At 41.1% G+C, this 20,572-nt stretch overlaps 2 protein-coding genes across 2 annotated transcripts; one reads left to right on the plus strand and one right to left on the minus strand.

Moving 5' to 3' along the window:
- The first annotated feature begins 708 nt into the window (after positions 1 to 708).
- LOC111223569 (arachidonate 5-lipoxygenase-like) lies at positions 709 to 14,472 on the plus strand. The gene is made up of 16 exons (XM_022747762.1): positions 709 to 922; positions 5,497 to 5,580; positions 5,702 to 5,848; positions 6,995 to 7,193; positions 7,814 to 7,895; positions 8,079 to 8,201; positions 8,290 to 8,396; positions 9,676 to 9,848; positions 9,965 to 10,108; positions 11,038 to 11,241; positions 11,705 to 11,791; positions 12,019 to 12,188; positions 12,804 to 12,925; positions 13,087 to 13,187; positions 13,320 to 13,490; positions 14,143 to 14,472. The coding sequence occupies exons 3-16, from the start codon at positions 5,702 to 5,704 to the stop codon at positions 14,320 to 14,322; spliced, it is 2,010 nt and encodes a 669-aa protein (XP_022603483.1). The 5' UTR covers positions 709 to 922; positions 5,497 to 5,580; the 3' UTR covers positions 14,323 to 14,472.
- A 305-nt stretch (positions 14,473 to 14,777) lies between these two features.
- Positions 14,778 to 19,981, minus strand: LOC111223570 (ribonuclease kappa-A-like). Its single transcript, XM_022747763.1, has 4 exons — positions 19,809 to 19,981; positions 17,808 to 17,887; positions 15,671 to 15,794; positions 14,778 to 15,176 (listed from the first exon to the last, which is right to left on the minus strand). The coding sequence occupies exons 1-4, from the start codon at positions 19,881 to 19,883 to the stop codon at positions 15,159 to 15,161; spliced, it is 297 nt and encodes a 98-aa protein (XP_022603484.1). The 5' UTR covers positions 19,884 to 19,981; the 3' UTR covers positions 14,778 to 15,158.
- Positions 19,982 to 20,572: the final 591 nt, after the last annotated feature.

Below are 20,572 nucleotides of genomic sequence, written 5' to 3' on the forward strand. Positions count from 1 at the left end.
GCTACGTCCATCTTTATTTAAAGCCTATGACACACACAACAAAGTTCGTTGTTACACAGACAGACTCAAAACCTCCTTAGTGGTAGTCCCTGCTGCAGTAGGTGTCTCCAAGACCACAATTTGCCATGATGACACACACACACACACACACACACACACAGACTCACAAGGTGAAAACAGTACCGGCCACATTCTGTCACTGCTGGTAATCAGACCAGTTTTTGCTGTGACCCCCCTTTGCCTTTAAACCAGCTCCAGTTCTCCTTAGTACACCCGCTCTGAGTTTTTCAGGTTCTTATCACGTAGGTGGTTCCAGCATCTTGGAGAACCTGCCTCAGTTCTGGTTCAAACTGGTTCACTCAGTTCAGTACAAATCCAGACTCGCACATTTGGAAACAATATGTGAAATCCAGCTCTGAACATTATCATGGTTTCTTTTTGGGAGTGTTGTAACATTTCACTGCTGAAGTCCAGAACCAGAAGAGTTTACTTTACCATTCTCCATCAGCGCAGTGTGTTTCTCAACCTCACTTCATGCACTTCTTTAAATTCAGTTTGTGAGTTTTCACAGCTGTCACTCTGTGACGTGACTCTTATCTGACCTTGCGGTGCTCACATATTGGACCAACTTCCCTTTTTGTAACTCAGTGTGGTGGGGGTGTGACTGCATGTGTTTGAGGGCGAGAGAGATGAGGCTACACAAAGGACTGATTGAGGGCAGAGAGAGGCAGTCTGTAGAGTGAAGGAGCGGTGGAGAGACTGAGCTTGCAGCGGAGACGTGTGAACAGACACAAAGAGGAGAAACAGGACGCGAGGGGAGAAGAGGAAGTGAGAGAACCAGAGCCAGGGCGGGAACCAGAACCAGGACCAGAGGAGACCTGCAGGACAGAAGAGGAGAACCTGATCCTCAGCTCTGAACACGGTCAGTGTTTCTGGCTCCTTACAGACTCAAAGAGGTTACTTACTCCAGTGTGACATTCAGCTTCTGCATCAGTTCTTTTCTGAACTAAAAACAGGTTTTATATCAGATATCATTATGTACTCATTATCTTTGCATATGCAGCTTTTTCCTGCATTTATATCACCAGCAGCTGTCATCCTGTCCACATGTCAAATATTAGTCCTGTAGTGAAGGTGCAGTCCTCGGAGGAGTGAAGGGGTCTGAGTGTTGCATTCAGTGACCTCTCTGTTGGCTCAGAGGAGCAGCTGCCTCACCAATGTTACATAACTTTATGTCTGCTGATTTAATATTTTATATAACAGCAGAACTGAGCTGGGATCAGATTCCTGTCAGTGAATGGATCACACTTTAACACACACACACACACACACACACACACACACAGGGGTCGTAGAGTCTGAGACCACTTCTTAATTGAAAGTGATGTGGTTGTCAAAATAACGCGTTCATTTAATAATGAATATAATTAATTGATAACTTTTTGATAATTGATCATTTATTTTTTAAAAATAAGGTAACGTATTAATCACTCTCTATGATGCTGATGGAAACTTGAGGCACAGTCTTGTTTATACCAGGTGAACAGTGGCTGCAGGTAAACTTACCTGACCCACCTGAACCTCAACTGCTTCAATAGAAGAGACACAATTGAAGGAAACCTGACCCACAGTACAGAGATCAGCTGGTCTGTGACCCAGATTTACTTCAGCCACTGATCCAGAATCAGTTCAGAATCTGAAATGTCTCTCCTTCATTAACACAGTGTGTCTTTAAATGTTTCTGAAACTTTCTCATTATTTCATATGAAAATATCAAAGATATCACGTGGCCCTGAGAGTTGAAAATGATCTGTTCGCCATCTTATTTAAATGTCTGAACAACAATCATTGTGCATCACTGTGCAAATATTAATTTACATTTTTGACAAGTCACAGATACATTGATCCTGAACGCCTCAGTCAAATGTGTTGTTACAGTTCAACATCCTGTTGCAGTGACTCTCTGGGCTCCTGGTTCATGATCCTGGTCTAGTTTCATACAGAAAACAGTTCACATCATGTTTATTTACATTAAACCATTAAACTTCCATCTGTCACTAATGATAAAGATTCAGTGTCTGAACCTGGACCACAGACAGAACTGTGAACCTCCATCCAGTCCACCCTCCTGGAACTCAGCTGTTAATTGATGTTAATTAATGTTCGTTCAGTCGAAACGTCTCCTCTGAACATGATCCATATATATATATATATATATACTGAGAACAAGTGTTTAACAAGCATATTAACCAAGTATCGTGTGTGTTTTATCTCGTTCTAACTTCCTGTGTCAGTTGTTCTTCGGTGGATTGTCTTAGTTTATCTCTGATCACAGTCTGATCCTGAATCTGACAAGGAAACATTAGAGCGTCCTGTTTACACAATTTTATGTTATATTTCATTCATTTATTTTGATCTTCATCGGTCACTACCAAGGCAGCACCTACTCTCCCTGGGCTCCACTCAGTAAACACGACATCATAATGCAAAACAATGTAAATCAAAAAAAAAAAAAAAACTAAAACAAGAAAATAACAACAAAAACGAACAACAGTAAAAAATAAATAAATAAATAATAACAACAGTCTTTAGTTGGTCATTAAAGACATGAGGATTCTTTCTTTCCTGTGTTTTATTAGAAATATTTTATTGTCTAAAATACCAAATGTCCTGTACCATCACTTTTTATATTGGAGTAATGGACACAACTTTAAAATGACACCTGCAAGAGGTTTTTTTTTTACTTCTCTCAGAAGCTAATGCGAGGAAACGTACTGTCATGTACAGAGGAATGAAAAGATGGAATAGTTCACCATCAGATATTTCACACTTGACAAACGAAAATGTTTTTGAACAGAGTTTAAAGATACCAGTTGCTCCACAAACAGGACATGTTTTATTACATAATATCTGACCTTATGATCATTAATCATTCAGTTTGAGCGGGACTTCCATGTTCCAGTATGGAAACTCCTCATTGTTGTTATTAAGATAAGATAGGATATTCATTTATTAATCTCACAGTGGGGAAATTTACAGTGTTACAACAGCAAAGTGAAGATAGAAAAAAACATCATCTGAAAAGATTAATAATATAATAATATAATATATACAATTAAAAGACTTAGATATAACAAAAAAAAAGAAAAAGTAGCAGCAGATAAGTGAATTCCACACGCTGAGTTACATTATTGCAAATAGTAATCGTCAGTCTTTATAATGAATTCTTGAATTCATTTGAGTGAATCATTGTTTTGTATAATGATGTCATATTTACTTGCGTTTATCCCATGAAGAGTAGAATAAACAAACAAATAAATAAATACATAAATAATCAGTGATGATCAGAGTGCTGTGAACACAGACTCTGATACTGGTTCAGGGTCACATCCTCCGTGGGTGGTGAGTGCTCACTCATCTGTTGTTCCACCGGATGATTTACATCAGAGCGGTTTACACATTTGATTACTCATGAGATAATATTCAAATGATTACCAAGAATTTACACAGACAGCAGCTCATCACACAGAGCGCAGGTCAACAACAGGTAATTAGTCATTGATTAATGTGACACCTGGATGATGTTCAACTGTGGAGACTACAGGGTCCATATCAAACTGTTACATACTGACAGGTCTGTAGTTTAACTTCTTCTCAGCCATGTGAAACTGAACTGGAGGAGACAGAGTCAAGTGACAGGCAGCTGAGGGGTGAGGTGAGACCACTGATCCTGGGTGGGTCCAGGTCACAGTTAAGGTGCTGCAGAGGTCTGTGCAGGACTGTCAGCTTCCTTCACTGTAAACTGGGGAAACCAGCTGACTCTGTCCAGGAGACTCTGTCCTGTTGAATCAGAGAAGAACCAGACCTGGACCTGGAGCTGAAACATATTGTTATCTATCATATTATTGAGAGGTGGAGCATGAAGCCTTCCTCTTAGATCTAACAGGAACTATGTGGTTTAACCCACACCAAGAAAACCAAAACCACTTCCACCAACATGTAGCGCTGGCAAAGCTTTAGACCGCCTGATTCACCGTTTCACATCAAGATTATATCAGGTTTTGGATTTTTAATTAGTTTTTATTTTATTTATTTATTTATTCAGTTTAGTTTGAATTTGTTTTTAAAGCAGGTTTTCTTTAGTTTCGTTTGGTTTTTATTAGTCTCAGTGTTAGTTTGAGTTCTTTTGTAACGTGTATGTGTATGTGTATGTGCATGTGCATGTATGTGCATGTGCATGTGCATGTGTATGTGCATGTGTATTTGCATGTGTATGTGTATGTGTATGTGCATGTGCATGTGTATGTGCATGTGTATGTGCATATATATGTGCATGTGTATTTGCATGTGTATGTGTATGTGTGTGTGTATGTGTGTGTGCATGTGCATGTATATGTGCATGTGTATGTGCATGTGTATGTGTATGTGTATGTGTATGTGTGTGTGTATGTGTATGTGCATGTGCATGTGCATGTGCATGTGTATGTGTATGTGTTTGTGTATGTGTATGTGTATGTGTATGTGTATGTGTATGTGTATGTGTATGTGTATTTGTCAGGGGCCAGATTGTGTGATAAAAACTAAACCAACCAACATTAACTGTAGATCTGGGCACAAACATGTCAACAGTCGAGACAAGGCGCAGCCTGGAGTGTAAATGTGTGTAGCTGTGTTTCTGAGATGAGACGCAGGTCGAGTCAGTCTGAGACAAAAACCTGAAAAACTCAACAACTAACAAACTCTGAGGTTTGATTTTCTTCAGATGAGTGAACTGGACCGTCCAGCTGCAGCTCTGTGACTCATCACTGCAGCTAATTAACAGTGAAATACTTGACATCATTGATGCAGTTAAAAGACAGAATTTCTTCAAATTTGGCACAAGGATGAACTACACTGTGACATCATAATGTTCTACAAAAACACTTCTGGTCATTGTTCAATACTGTAACTCAGGAAAGGGAGACTCAGACCATATTTCCTGATACTTGGTTGGTTGATGGAGGAAACAACTGTAAGGCAGATGTCTTTTTATGTTATTTACTCTGTTAGCTTGTGAGGCCTCTACCACAGAGCTGAGCTGTTGTCTTTAGATTTATCAGCTTCACAGTAACAACAGTAATATCTGACTGAGACAAACATTAAGGTTGTGCTCAGATGCGCAGGCAACTGCTTGTGGTCTCAGGCTGTTGGGGGCCCCTGAGGGCCCCTGAGGGCCCCTGAGGGCCCCTGAGGGCTGACAAACGTTAACCAACAGCAATGTCCCAAAATGTAGCTCTTCCCCCCGAAACAACCAATGGATGTATGTTATCAAGTGTTTTCAGTGAAGCTGAACATATTATTTATAGATAAATAAATTACACTAAACTGACTGTAACTACCTATACAATTTTAAATTATTATTTTAAATCACCTCTTAAAACACATTTTTTATAGACTTTCTTTTATATGATGTCGTCCTTTTATTGTCCTTTGACTGTGTGTTTTGCCCATTCACAGCTCACTCACATCTTTATCTGGCTGCTGATTGGTCGACTGCTGCTTTGCCCTGCCCACCGAACACTGCTGTCCAGACAATCAGTGGTAATCCTCTTTACAGTGTGTTGTACAATGTTTTGATGAACGTCAACAGCTAGATAGAAGCTGTCATACTCAACATACTGTGTGTGTGTGTATGTGTGTGTGTGTGTGTCCATGTCCTCAGATGGAGGTCTACAGTGTAACAGTAGCCACTGGTACATCACAGTATTCAGGCACCAACAACTATGTGTTTGTGACCCTGGTGGGGGAGAGAGGGGAGAGTGAGCGCACCCTGCTGGACAACCCTGGACTGGACTTCTGTCGAGGAGCAGTAAGACTCAGCTCCAGTCAGCACACAGTTTATCTTTACGTCCTCTTCTTCTTCTGTTTCTTTATTCATGTTTGGTTTGTAGTTTGTAAAGATATTTTAACTCCACAGTCTGACGATGAATCTTCGACTCTGACAGTAGGAATTAAAGTGAAATGATGGTTGTTGTTTCCCTTAAAGAAATACAATCCATACTTTTTAATTAAAGGAGCTATTTGTAACTTTTTCTATTGCTACATAGCTAATGTTAGCATCAGCAGCTGTTTACTTACCAGTCTCGAAGAAACATTGTGAGGTTAGCATGTTTACCAACTAGCCCAGGTCCAGCAGGCCCATATTATTACTGATACTAAGTCATTGTATTGTCCAGTCTTTTAAAAACAACGATGGCTGAAGGTCTTGGTGAGACTGGTAAGTAATCAGCTGTTAATGCTACGCTAATGTTGGCTATGTAGCAATAACAAAACTTACAAATAGCTCCTTCAAATATCTTATCTGCAACACAACGGTGAAAAGCAGAGTTGTTACCTTCTGGATCTGATTTACTCAGTCTGGAAAATTTAAGACCTTCAGGACCAGCAACCAGGTTCCTCCTGGTCACCTCTCAATTAAATTTAGCAAAAAAACGTGTTACAGGAAAATATACTGTTGCTTTGCAAGTCAGGACCAGAATCTTTGTTTGTTAGCAGCAAGTAAAGGAGTTCAAGATCGTCGGGGTCCTGCTGAGGGTGAGTAGGACCAGACAGACATAGTGAGGAGGGAAGTCTGAAGGTGAAGCTCTTGATTCACAGATCGATCTGCTACCCCTCACCTGTGGACATGAGCTTTAGGTAACGACTGAAAGAATGAGATATAAAGTTTCCTACACCAGCAGGCTGAGCTCAGTTGGTGAGTAAGGAGCTCCAACATCAGGACAGAGCTTGGAGTAGATCTGTTGAGGTGGTTTTGTGTTCTGATCAGGATTTCTCCTGGACCTCTCTCAGTGGAAGATTTCCTGGTGCATCCAAATGTGAGGAAGATCCGGGGGGAAGACCCCAAACCCACTGGGGGTTTTACATTATGATTCAGTCAGTGAATCTTTTAGTTTGAATGCAGCAGTGTTTAGTGTTTGTCAACCTTTCTTTCTCCGTCTTCATCCACCTCCGTCAGGTGGACCAGTACAAGGTGACCAGCCCCTCCCCTCTGGGTTCTCTGCTCCTGGTCAGACTGGAGAAACAGAGGTACTGGGTGGAAGACAACTGGTTCTGTCGCTACATCACGGTGGAGCCTCCAAGTGGAGACAAAGTCACTTTCCCCTGTTACCGCTGGCTCGTAGGAGACATCAAGGTGGAGGTCAGAGCGGGAACAGGTAGGAAGCATCATGTTTGCCCCGATGGACACTTTTTGTTTGGACATCTGATTCATTTCCTGTTTTATTTTGTAATATAGTTCCTTGTGTGTCCAGTGTTTTTACTTCCTGTCTTGTGTCCCCCCCCCCCCTTGTTGATTGTGTGCCCCACCCTAACTTGTTTCACCTGTGTTCAATCATCCTTGCCTCCCTGGTGTGTATTTAGTTTCTGTGTGCTCCAACGTGTCTTTGTCAGTCTGTCTGTCGACCTACTTTGTTCTCCAGTTCTGCTCATATTTCTCTCACTCTGTGAAGTTTCTGTTTGTCGTGCTCCCGAGTTCTTGGATTTTGTCTCTGCCTGTTTTTTTTTTTTGGATTCTTGTTTTTGTAAGTTTCTTTCTGTTATTAAAAGACATCTTTTTTCAGTATTCATCTTTTTCAGTATATTCAGTATTTCCACCAAACGTGACAGGAAGAGATTCGGCTGTTAACATGTTGTCAAGGTGCCTTTGGGCAAAGCTGCCAACCCCTAACTGATCCATTAGCAGCAGCACTTACATTGCAGCTGTGGGGAGAAGGGTTGATCATGAACCTCTGTAGGCCTGAACTGCTGGTAAGAGTCCACTGTCCTGTCTCCTCAGCTAAGACACTGAGGGACGAGTCCTTATCTCAGCTGCTGGAGCACAGGAAGACAGAGCTGCAGGAGAGGCAGAAGATTTACAGGTCCAACAACACAACAACAACAACACAATGACACAACAACAGAACAATAACATAACAACACAACACATCAACAACACAACAGCAACACGGCACAAAGCTTCACCCTCCAGAGGGGATGTGTTAAAGGTTTCATGTGTTGTATTTCTATGGTCGTGTGTGTGTGTGTGTGTGTGTGTGTGACAGATGGGTAACGTGGGCTCCAGGGATTCCCAGATGTATTGATGCTAAAACAGAAGCAGATTTACCTCAAGATGTCCGCTTTGAAAACGAGAAGAGGAGCGACTTTGAACACTCTTTACAATTCGCGTAGGTGGTGCGCACACACACACACACACACACACACACACACACACACGGTATCCTAACCATGTGATGCACCGTTCCTTCTCAACAGCTTGCTGGAGTTGTCTCTGAAGAAGTTGGCCATCAGGTTTGGGAAGTCCTGGAATGACCTGGATGATTTCAAAAGGATCTTCTGGAAGCTGAAAAGCCCCATATCTGGTGGGTGGCTGACAGCAGCTGATGTCAGCCATGACATACAGCCTCTCATACTGTTTTCTGTTAGTTGATGCTAACGTCTGGAAAATCAGGAACACAATGACAATCTATCAATTAAATTATTAAAGACTAAAGCTGAATTACTTTACTCTAACATGTGACCTTTGCCCATTGACCATTAAAATCTAAGTAGTTCATCCATGAGTCCAAATGGACAGTTGTTCTGTATTAAAAGTGATTCCCTTAAGGTGTTCCCTCCAAGATATTGCATTCACAAGGCTAAAACTGTGTTTTGTGAGGTGATTGTGACCTTGACCTTTGACCTTTGACCATTAAAATCTAAGTAGTTCATCCATGAGTCCATATGAAGGTTAGTACCAAATTTGAAGAAAATTCCCTCCAAGTGTTACTGAGATATCGCATTAACAGAAATGGGACATACTTGTCCAATTCTTCCTACATACGAACACACTGTAGGTAAGTAGGTTTGTGCGTAGGGACAGACAACTTCAAAACATAATGCCTCCAGTCCTGGCTGTTGCCAACGTGTTATACAGTAATTACGTATACAGTAATTTCAACCCTTTCAAAACACAACTGTTATTCAGTGTCTTTTGTAGTGGGCAGAAGGACTAACTAACTGTAGCTGACCAGTGACGTTTGCACTTCTCTCTCAAACTCTTTTTTTCTTCTCATTCTTCAGACCTACTTTCTGTCTGTAGTACCATGTCTGTGAGAGTAGACTGCCCTAAAGTGTGTGGCATTATGCTCACTTTTGCCTTTGGACACGTCATACATACGTCTGGTTTGTTTGAAGCCTCAGGCCTCAGGCCTTTGTCTTTTGAGGTCAAGAACCTATGGTAACCCCAGAGTTAGCTGGCTACTGTTCAGTAGCAGCAGATATGTTGGTCTTCATTAAACAACTGACACATTTTGACTCAAATGACAAACAGGTAAAGCTAGCAGTTAGCTGGTTTGTCAGCTGAGTGGATAATAACATTAACTGCAGTAGATATGAACATCTCTGCAGTCAAAGCTGAGGTTCTGCCCGATGTCTGCATTAGCTTCTGTTCCATCAGCCTATATTACACCATGTGTTTTCCCACAGAGGTCATCTATCACCACTCTGTTTCAAGCTAACAGACATTGAATCAAAACCTCAGATGATGTAGTTGTTCAGTGCTAACACAATAAATATATAAGGCTGCTTACACCTCTACAGTAGTTTATACACATTCATCAGAGTATCATCGCTCACTCAGTCTATATGTGTTTGACTCAGAGTACTGTATGGAGCACTGGAAGGAGGACTGGTTTTTTGGCTACCAGTGTTTGAACGGCTCGAACCCCAGGATGATCCAGAAGTGCAGGAAGCTGCCAGAGAACTTCCCTGTCACATCAGACATGGTCCAGAGCTCCATGGCTCCGGGGACCAACCTGGACAAAGAACTCAAGGTGGAGAAATCCATACCTCTGTCTATAGAGGCTTTAATGTGCTGTGAAACTGCAGAATGATTTCATATTCCCTCCTCCCTTCATGTCCTCAGTGTGTCTTCTTCTCTCCTGTCCAGGCAGGGAACATCTACTTGTTAGACTACGCCATCATGGACGGGATCCCCTCCAACACAATCAAGGGTAAACCTCAGTACATCGCTGCTCCGCTCTGTCTCATGTACCAACACCCAGATGAAGGACTCATACCTGTTGCTATACAGGTATGTATCATTTACACATAGACCAGCACTGACATACTGACTGAACTCAACATGGTACTGATGTTCACACAATCACACATGCAGAGTTTATTTACAGTGAAACTTGATTAGTTGTGTTGTTGCAGCAGCAGCACTGAGTAGCAGAAAGCATCAAAGTCTGTAGTCTTTAGTTACCGGGAGATGGGTTTTTTTTTCAGAATTTGTTATTAGATGGTTAATTTTTTAATGGAAGTCTGACAATATGAAAAACTTAAAAAAGAAAAATGCAACCTGACAAAAATATTGACATAAACTTGAGAATATTGCATGTAAATCTGAGAGAATTGTATAAAGATCAGAGATTAGTGAATTAAGATAAGAGAAAGCTGAATGTAAATACAAGAAATTAATGAAAATATAAAAATATTACTTGTGAAAAGTCTTTCAAAATCAATAAATAATGCAAACATAGGACATATGTAGGAAATTCTCAGAATATAAAAACGTGAGAACATTTTATAAACTGCACTGCACTACACTACGCTACACTACACTACACTGCACTGGACTACACTACATATCACTGTACTACACTGCACTATACTACACTACACTGCACTACATATATCTGTACTACACTACACTACACTGCACTGCACTACATATCACTGCACTACACTACACTGCACCACACTACACTGCACTACACTACATATCACTGTACTGCACTACATATCACTGCACTACACCACACTACACTGCACCACACTACACTGCACTACACTACATATCACTGTACTGCACCACACTGCACCACACTACACTACACTGCACTGCACTACACTATACTTATCTGAACTTAAATGATCTAGGTGTATATGTGTAAAGTTTTAGTTCCCTTTTGTGGGGGACCAGGACTGAGTGTAATAGTTTCCCTTCCTCATTCTCAGCTGGAGCAGACTCCAGGCCTGGACTCCCCCATATTCCTGCCCAGAGACCCACCTTTGGCATGGCTGTTGGCCAAGATGTGGGTGCGTCACTCTGAGTTTCAGGTGTTCCAGCTGCTGTCTCACCTGCTCAGGACTCACCTGGTGATAGAGGTGTTTTGTGTGGCCACTCTTAGGCAGCTGCCTGCGGTACATCCTATATATAAGGTGAACAACCACACCATTGCTACTGACTAATTATTTCCAGTCTCTTCCACGTGATTTTTTAACTGTTAAGCTACTGTCAGTGAGACTCAACACCTGCACAGATGTTTCACATTAAAAAGCCTTCCAGAGAATCAAAGAACATACCCCTCCCTTTACTGGCAGCTTTTAATTTGAAACATCTGTATTGACAGTACACAAGCAAATGGCAAAGTAGAGACAAGTGAAAGTAATAAATGCTCAAAACAGTCTTTATGTTAAAAAGGAGAATTCAACATGACTCTGTTGCTGTAGTGATGAAATTATAACAGAGATATTATACTGTGGTTATTCCACCTTCATTAGCAACGCTTTTGTGTTGTTTGTTATTTGTGACTTTGTCATGTGAGAATGTGGTTGTTAGCTAAATGCTGTAGCTAACACAGTCGCGCTGTAACCTGAACAGTTTTATGTCTTCCTGTTGTAGCTCTTGGCCCCTCATCTGCGCTACACTCTAGAGATCAACTGTAGGGGGCGCACTCAGCTCATCTCTCCTAATGGCATCTTTAAGCGGGTGGGTCACTCTGAAACAGAAAGTGTTTTATGGATGTTAGAACTTATTTGATGTGGACTTGACAAACCTCAGCACAGACTATCATAGTTACCAGGACCTCAACCTCATCACAGTCACAGTATTGATCTTGGATGTCTTGTATTAAACACTGTTGATGATTACAGTGATGTTTGTTTGTTATCACTGTGGTGATGATCATGTGTGTGTGTGTGTGTGTGTGTGTGTAGGTTGTGTCCACAGGTGGTGATGGCCTGTTGATTCTGGCTCAGAGGGAGTACAAGGTGCTGACCTACCGCTCCCTCCAGCCCCACAAAGATTTTGCTGACAGAGGAGTGTCTCAGCTCCCAAAGTATTTCTACAGAGAATACAGTCTGATGCTCTGGGACGCCATACACAGGTAGACAGCGCCATGTAGATACTAACACACCATGTAGATACTAACACACCATGCTGATACTAACACTCCATGCTGATACTAACACGCCATGCTGATACTAACACATGGGAAACTGACAGGAGCAGATATGATCTGTGTTGATGACTGACAGGACCGGAAAAAAGAACTTTAATCATGTCAATAATCCTGTGTTGTCTAAAAATACTCCTTGAGTATTTTCATATCTTTCATATCACAGCTGAATTAATATCTTCATTAGATGAACTTTTATCAGTTGAATATAATCAGTGGCACATTAACTGGGACTTTCAGAGCCATAACCTTCTCATCTGAGGAAGCTGGAATATTAAGATTGTGAATGAACTGTTTATATAAACTTTAATGAAAAGAGATATCAGAATAAAATACACCATAAGGTCTAGATCCTTCAGTCCTCCCAGGGATCAACAGCTACACTGAGGGATCCTGGTGTAGTTGATACTGTACGTCTTTCTGTATCTTGGTTTAAGCGGTGTCTTCTTGATTCTCCCAGCAGAGGTCGACAACATCTGACATGTTCAAACCCTTCTCATCAGATATTTAGAGTTCACTAACTGAATCTAACTCTTCCCTCAGTTTTGTTTCAGGTATGGTGGACCTGTTCTACCAGTCAGACTCCGACATGCAGGAGGACCAGGAGATCCAGGCCTGGATCAGAGACATATCACAGGAGGGCTTCACAGAGCTCCCCAACTTTGGTGAGTCATTAGTATCCTGTATCTTCATCCTTAATACTTGACACAGATCAGTGATGATGCAGTCATGTAAAGCATTTAAAATGGGATAGTTCACACTAAGAGCAGATGATGTATTGCGTGTACAGGATGTGTATCTTCTAGCTGATGATGGTTTATTTCAGGTCTGCCCAGTACGCTCAGCACCAGAGAGGAACTGTCCACCCTGCTGACGGTGGCCATCTTCACCAGTACAGCCCAGCATGCTGCCACTAACAACGGACAGGTGCTGAGCACACACACACACACACACACACACATTCACACACACTGTGACTATGAATCAGCATGAATGAACTGGACTGATTTTAATTCAGGAAGGGATCGGCCCCTCGTGAATACTCATTTATTATTTTAGTTTGACTGGTGTGCCTGGGTCCCCAACACCCCCTGCACCATGAGGCAACCCCCACCAACAGACAAGGATGCTGTTACCATGGAAATGATCATGGCCACCCTTCCTGACGTCAGCCAGTCCTGTGTGCAGATGGCGATCACATGGCATCTGGGGCGAGCACAACCAGACGCTGTGAGTTATTTTCTCAATAAAAACGAGTTTATGCAGAACATTATGATGTCACAGTGAAGTTGACCTTGGACCTTTTGGATATAAAATGTAATCACTTCATTTTATCCTTCCTCCCTACACATTTGTGTAAAATTGTGTCATAATTAGCAATAAATATGTTTTCTGAGGTCACAGTGACCTTTGACCTTTGGCCACCAAAGTCTAATTAGTTCATCTTTGAGTCCAAGTGAAAGTTTGTGCCAAATGTGAAGAAATTCCCTCAAGGACATTTAGAGATGTCACATTCAGGAGGCCAAAACACATTATTGTGTAAACGTGTTGATCTGTAGCCCTCTAACTACAGTCCCACCTCGTTTGTCTGGGTTTGCTGAGCCCTGAGGGGAGCTGAGCAGCGGTGCCCTGGGGTTTTATGTGGGTGTATGGTTTCTACCTCTTCACTGAACGCAAATATGTCTCAGGGTTGAAAGGCAGAGCCTCAAAGAGGGTTAACCGATAGTGAAGCCTGTTTGAGGGCTACTTATGTACTCATAGAGCTGGAGTCTCATTACCAGTGGCTCTAAACCACTGCTAGTATTCATGACAGCATATATTCACAAGCATTATGGTCATAGACGCCCCCCCCCCCCTTACTCCTATGTCTTCTTCTGCCCAGATTCCTTTGGGCCAGTACACGGAGCAGCACTTCACTGAGGGCCGGGCTGTGGAGCTGATCGATGGGTTCAGAACAGAGCTGAAAGAAATCGAGGACCACATCCTGAGTCAGAATGAAGGACTGGAGCTGCAGTACCTGTTCCTCCTGCCGAGCCACATCGAGAACAGCATCACCATATAGAAATACAGACCACTCAGAGCAAGATTATTTTTGATTTTTCTGTTTTATTTTCATTTATTCATTTTTTTATTCATCATTGTTTTAAAAAAAAGATTGTAATTGCATCTACTGCGATTCAATGTAAAAATAAAAAACAAACATTTTCTACAAGTCAATGATTAGACATTTATGATTTGTATGACATTTTATTATTGAACAGGTAGTGTTGGTGCACCAGGAGAAGGTTGGCTGGTTTTCATCATTTCATTATGTTACTTAAGCAACAGATGATAGTGATATGTTCAGAAGCTGGGAAGTCTGGGACATGATTCAGGTTTGAAATATGAGGACTTGATGACAACAACTCCAGATAAGATGAGGGCCAGTTTTGAAGAAATGGAAAATTCAGTCCTGCATCTCTACAGTCCAACAGCTAACTCACAGATCCTACTGAGACACAACCAGAGACCATGAACTACAGAGAAAACAATTTAATAACTTCATCTAATGACTAATATTACAGTCACAACTGGATACTGGTAACAATCTGAAATACATTCTCTTGTGCAGTACAGTCAGTACAGACAAAATAATTTACAATATTTAAATACTCTGACAAGAGGAATCATTCAGACTCTGGAGAACAACTGAACTCTTCTGCAATCAAATAATTAAAGCACTTATTTTCAAAATTAATCTCTAATATGAAGGTGCAGAACATTCATGTCTCACAGCATCCACTCTCCTTCATGAGGAGATTTAAACCCTGAGACAGAGGCAGCTCAGAGAGCAGGTGATACCCTTCTCCTCCTGCTGCTGTCAGTGCTGCCGGGAGCTCGCCAGTCCAGCAGGTGGCACTAGTGCACCAGGTACGCCTGAGGAACAACAAATTAATTACATATGAGTACAAATTAACAATCCTTATTTCAATCCGTCTCTTAATCATCTGATCATCACAGATTATACTGATTCGGGATGGATTCAAATAGTTAGAACAATAACATATAGTTTGTTCAGTCCACCATGTTCCTGTTGTGTGGTGTAGTAAACACTTGAGCCTGGGCAGCTAGTGGAGCTTTAAGTCCAGACAGACAACAGGACTGAGTGACCTGGTGGTGACCTTCCTGACAGATGACTCTCTAACATGAACATGTGTTTCTGCTGGTCATCATCATCATCATGAAGATAAAATTACATCATGTTAAAAACAGCTGTGCTTCAAACTAACTTTACTGGATCATACCTCATTGTCTCTACTTTAAACTCACGATACCTGCATGAAGACACACCTCAACAGGTGTATTCTGGGTGAACCTGTCCTCTCTCTCACCTGTGTCATTCACTGATTGGACACTAAACTCAAACTCACCTTCTGTTGGTTGAGCCTCATCTGGCAGCAGGAGAAGGCCCCAACCAGGACGTAGACAGCAGCTGCTATGAAGCAGTTGTAGCCCACCTTGTTGTACAGCTCATAGATCCTCTGTGGGTAGTCTCTGTGGAGACAAACAAACACACCTCACACTCAACACTGTCCAAGTCACTTAGTTCACCCAAAGAACCATAAAAAATGTATTGATCCCTGAAGAGATATAATTAGTTACATTTACACAACATAAACATGATGTTTTCAGTGGAACACTGGTGATGTCATCAAGAGCTACAGTAGAACATTGGTGATGTCATCAAGAGCTACAGCAGAACACTGGTGATGACATCAAGAGCTACAGGAGAACACTGGTGATGTCTTCAAGAGCTACAGTAGAATACTGGTGATGTCTTCAAGAGCTACAGTAGAATACTGGTGATGTCTTCAAGAGCTACAGTAGAATACTGGTGATGTCTTCAAGAGCTACAGTAGAATACTGGTGATGTCTTCAAGAGCTACAGTAGAATACTGGTGATGTCTTCAAGAGCTACAGTAGAACACTGGTGATGACATCAAGAGCTACAGTAGAACACTGGTGATGTCATCAGAGCTACAGCAGAACACTGGTGATGTCATCAAGAGCTACAGTAGAACACTAGTGATGTCATCAAGAGCTACAGTAGAAGTATATCGAGGTCATTCTGAGCTACAGTAGAACACCATCAAGAGCTACAGAAGAACTATTACGAGGTCATATGAACACTGATGATGACATTAAAAGCATTAAAAGCTACAGTAGAACACTGATGATGTCATCAAGAGCTACAGTAGAACACTAGTGATGTCATCAAGAGCTACAGTAGAAGTATATCGAGGTCATTCTGAGCTACAGTAGAACACTGGTGATGTCATCAAGAGCTACAGAAGAACTATTACGAGGTCATATGAACACTGATGATGACATTAAAAGCTACAGTAGAACACTGATGATGTCATCAAGAGCTACAGAAGAACTATTACGAGGTCATATGAACACTGATGATGACATTAAAAGCTACAGTAGAACACTGATGATGTCATCAAGAGCTACAGAAGAACTATTACGAGGTCATATGAACACTGATGATGACATTAAAAGCTACAGTAGAACACTGATGATGTCATCAAGAGCTACAGTAGAACACTGGTGATGTCATTAAGAGCTACAGAAGAACTATAACAAGGTCATATGAACACTGGTGATGACATTAAGAGCTACAGTAGAAGTATAACGAGGTCATATGAACGCAGGTGATGTCATCAAGAGCTACAGTAGAACACTGGTGAAGTCATCAAGAGCTACAGTAGAACACTGGTGATGTCATTAAGAGCTACAGTAGAACACTGGTGATGTCATTAAGAGCTTCAGTAGAACACTGGTGATGTAATTAAGAGCTACAGTAGAAGTATAACTAGGTCATATGAACACTGATGATGACATTAAGAGCTACAGTAAGAGGCCTCTAACCCACTGGGACAACCTGTACAGATGTTTTACTGCTCGTCTGTTTCTTATGTTGTTGTTCTATTCTATAAAGCGTACTCCATCTCATCGTAATGATGAAAGTCACCCGATTCCTAATCAAACTGTTCTTCATATGAACTTAAAGTGTCTTCACCTACAGCATCACTCCGCAGTGTCAGCAACTGGAGCAGAAAACAGAGACAGAACAGAAGAGCTCACCTGAGCTGACAGGACAATGAGGGCTGATCACACTGAAGTGGTCCTATATGACCCATCAACTACACCACATAGAAAATACAGTTTGACTAATACTGGTTTTTGAGGATCATACTGATGTGATGACTGTGGAACAGCTAATAGTGTAACACAAACAACCAGTGTTGATATAGATGCTACAAACTGAGACATTTTACAGTGTGGACATTGACTCGTCAGCGACCTCTAGTGGACAAACTGCTGTGTTTTTTAAATGCCCTTAAAACCTTAGTTGGTATTTCTGTACTGCACATAACACATTGTTACATCTTAAAATTATATAAACCTATGTATGGGTGCAACTCTAACAGGTCTGTGACAGTAATGAAGCCTTGGTGCAGCTGCAGAGATCTGGGGTGAAGTGTTACAGTAGAAACTTACTCTTGGTGGATGTCGTTAGGTGCAGGCACATCCTCAATCAGTGTGGCTGAATGTACACTGAAGAAGATCCCGAGCATGGCCTGAGAGAGGAGAGGGACACAAGTAAACCAGGGCTGCAACAGTCAACATTAACTCACACTGTAGATTAAAGTGGAAATGAACTGAGACTCAGTCAAAGTAATATGCAGCTATATGATCACCAGATATTATTAAATTCTTTGAAAACAAGAAGAGTCTCCTTCGACATGTATTTTAAGTTATTGGTTCACAGTAACTTCTGATGATCTGGTTTACAAAGCTGTGAGCCTGGAGACCACATAACTACACACCTGTGTCTACTAACACAGTCTCATCAGAAACAGTGTTATCTGATTTTTTCTCATTAAAAAAATTATGAAACCGAATATGAATAAAACAGGTGTAAAAATAACATGACAAAAAAAGTTGAAATTTTTTCCTTCATACTGTATGTCATATTTCATTGCACCAAATTAACTTGAACAAACTAGCATTTTTTTTAAGTGCAGCATTTAACTACTATATACAGGCACTATATATGATATATAATATATAACATATGAGCCTTCAAAAAAATACAAGAAAAATATAAGTAAAACAAAACACATGAATATAAAAATAAGGTCATAAAATTAGAATTGACTAAAGTACAAAATAAATAAATAAAATAAAAACATCATAATAAAATCACAATCCAGTAACATCTCAGGTGTAAAAGAAGCTCCTGAGTTTCAGTGTTGGTACAAACCGTTGGAGCTATGTGGCTGAAACAGGCTCAGAGAAAAGTTGATTCAAGTTTATGTCACTTCATAGCTGTAGTTTGTGCTGCTGCTGAACTGTATAGTGACATTTTGTATATTTTTATTTTGTTGAGTCATGTGTACCTGGGGTCTGTTCCAGAGAGCAGGTTTAACAAGCCTGAACCTGAACTCTGAGCGAACATCAAATCAGGATAGTCATCTCCCCGCATAACCTCCTTTAAATTAATGTCTGTGATATTATTTTTGATACAGGCAGCATAAATGAGGAAATGAAGTGCTCTGTCAAATAGCTTCTTCAGGTTTCACAGAGACCCAGTCCTAATGTCCCCCCTCATGGATTCACAGACTCTGAGATCCATGAGGTCTTTGGACTGTCCCACTGTAAAACCATCAGGTGCATGAAGGCTCGCTATCAGACTGTCTGTATTTCTGCCCTGAATGTATTACAGCCATAACTTAATGATTAAACACGGGGTTACCGTGGTTACCAGGGAAAGCCCGGAAGTGTAATGGAAGGTAAATAACCACCATAAAACAGATCAACAAAGAAGAAAGAAGAACAGTTAACAGACAAGCACGAGAGTAACGAATCCAAACGTTAACGAGTTTACATGTGAGTATAAGGACAGAGCTCAGTGGTATCTCACAATCTCAACTATGTGTAGTTCTGTCCTGTGACGACATGACGGTGAGTTCAACATACGTTCATCAGCGAAGAGCGGAAGTAACAGAAGTATAATCATGCGCCAGGCGAGCAATTTAACTGAACAGGGGCCATTTTTAGATCCGGTATCCAATTCTTATAATACATCAATGAGTAAAATCAAAAGTCCCAAACCACAATTGTGCGCAACAAGTTTTGACCTCATCAGAGTAACGTGATATGTCAAACAGTGCTGTCACATTTCTCGTTATACTATTATGAGCCACTGCAGTCTCTCACACTGTGAGGGTTTGGAACCTAGGTTTGTAAGGAAAACCTGTCAGTGAGCAGGTTAGCTAACTGGTTAACAGGTTATTTCACAGAGTCAGTTAACGTGGTAACTGGTTAACAGTTTAGCTTCACAGAGTTAAAATTACCTTAGTCTCTGAAACTGAAAACCCAGGCTTTCCCTCATCTCAGAGTTCTCACTAAACCCACTCTCTGGAACACCCCCCTGTTCTGTATCTATGGAAACGAAGGTTCGATCGCCGGGAATAAAAAAAGAGAGAAGACACTCACCAACATTATCACCCCCCACGTGCTCAGTACAATCCCGCATGCGGCGCATTTAGGTCCACAAATGAGCCCGCGCATTATTAATGTAGAACATGAAAAAGGAGAGAGGGACAAACTGCTGCTCCAACTCAGGTCAAACTTCTGTCACGTGTTCAATCAAGTGTCTGAGACTGAACCCCGGAAGTTTCCAGGATGTCGAAAGAGTCACGTTTAAAAAGTTAGATGATTGACTTAAAACATCAAATATCAAAACAGGAAGTTAGTTCAAACATATATTTATTTAATGATTTGAATGAAACACGTCAGACTTTTATAATAACAGCGCGTCCTCTTCCAGGTGTTTTAAAAGTTTTCACATAAATTATCTTCATGTAAATATGAGAAAAGTCATGTGACTTTCCTCTCAATGACCGTGACGTGATGCTTTGCTGCGTTCTGGTCCTGTTGGAAATACAAACTCCCACACAGCCCAAACAGAAACAACATGATACAGTTCTGTCTTTAGTTGACCTTAGCTCTGTCTGATGCCTGTAGATGTGTTGGTCTATTAAAAACATGTTGTTGTTATGTGTTGTAAGTATTAAAAAAAAATCAGAGCCCTCAAAGGTGCAGGAGGTCAAAGGTTCCCCTCTATCTGGTGGTACAAAGACAAAGTGGTGCATCCAGTCTCGTTCTTATTGTGCTATAAAAAACATCTAGTTCCCTGTTTATTTCCAGGAAGCTACTCATGAACAGCTGACAAAGAGGTCTTGAAATGGGGACTCTTT

The sequence above is a fragment of the Seriola dumerili genome, unplaced genomic scaffold (assembly GCF_002260705.1).
Source record: "Seriola dumerili isolate Sdu_G_001 unplaced genomic scaffold, Sdu_1.0 BDQW01000111.1, whole genome shotgun sequence".
NCBI lineage: Eukaryota > Metazoa > Chordata > Actinopteri > Carangiformes > Carangidae > Seriola > Seriola dumerili.

Coding starts and splice junctions, on each gene's coding strand:
- LOC111223569 (XM_022747762.1), top strand. CDS start 5,702: ATGGAGGTCTACAGTGTAACAGTAGCCACTGGTACATCACAGTATTCA. Junction 5,849..6,994: donor TGGACTTCTGTCGAGGAGCA/GTAAGACTCAGC, acceptor CACCTCCGTCAG/GTGGACCAGTACAAGGTGAC. Junction 11,792..12,018: donor CTAATGGCATCTTTAAGCGG/GTGGGTCACTCT, acceptor GTGTGTGTGTAG/GTTGTGTCCACAGGTGGTGA.
- LOC111223570 (XM_022747763.1), bottom strand. CDS start 19,883: ATGCGCGGGCTCATTTGTGGACCTAAATGCGCCGCATGCGGGATTGTA. Junction 17,888..19,808: donor CGTGGGGGGTGATAATGTTG/GTGAGTGTCTTC, acceptor CTCCTCTCTCAG/GCCATGCTCGGGATCTTCTT. Junction 15,795..17,807: donor CCTAACGACATCCACCAAGA/GTAAGTTTCTAC, acceptor TTGTCTCCACAG/AGACTACCCACAGAGGATCT.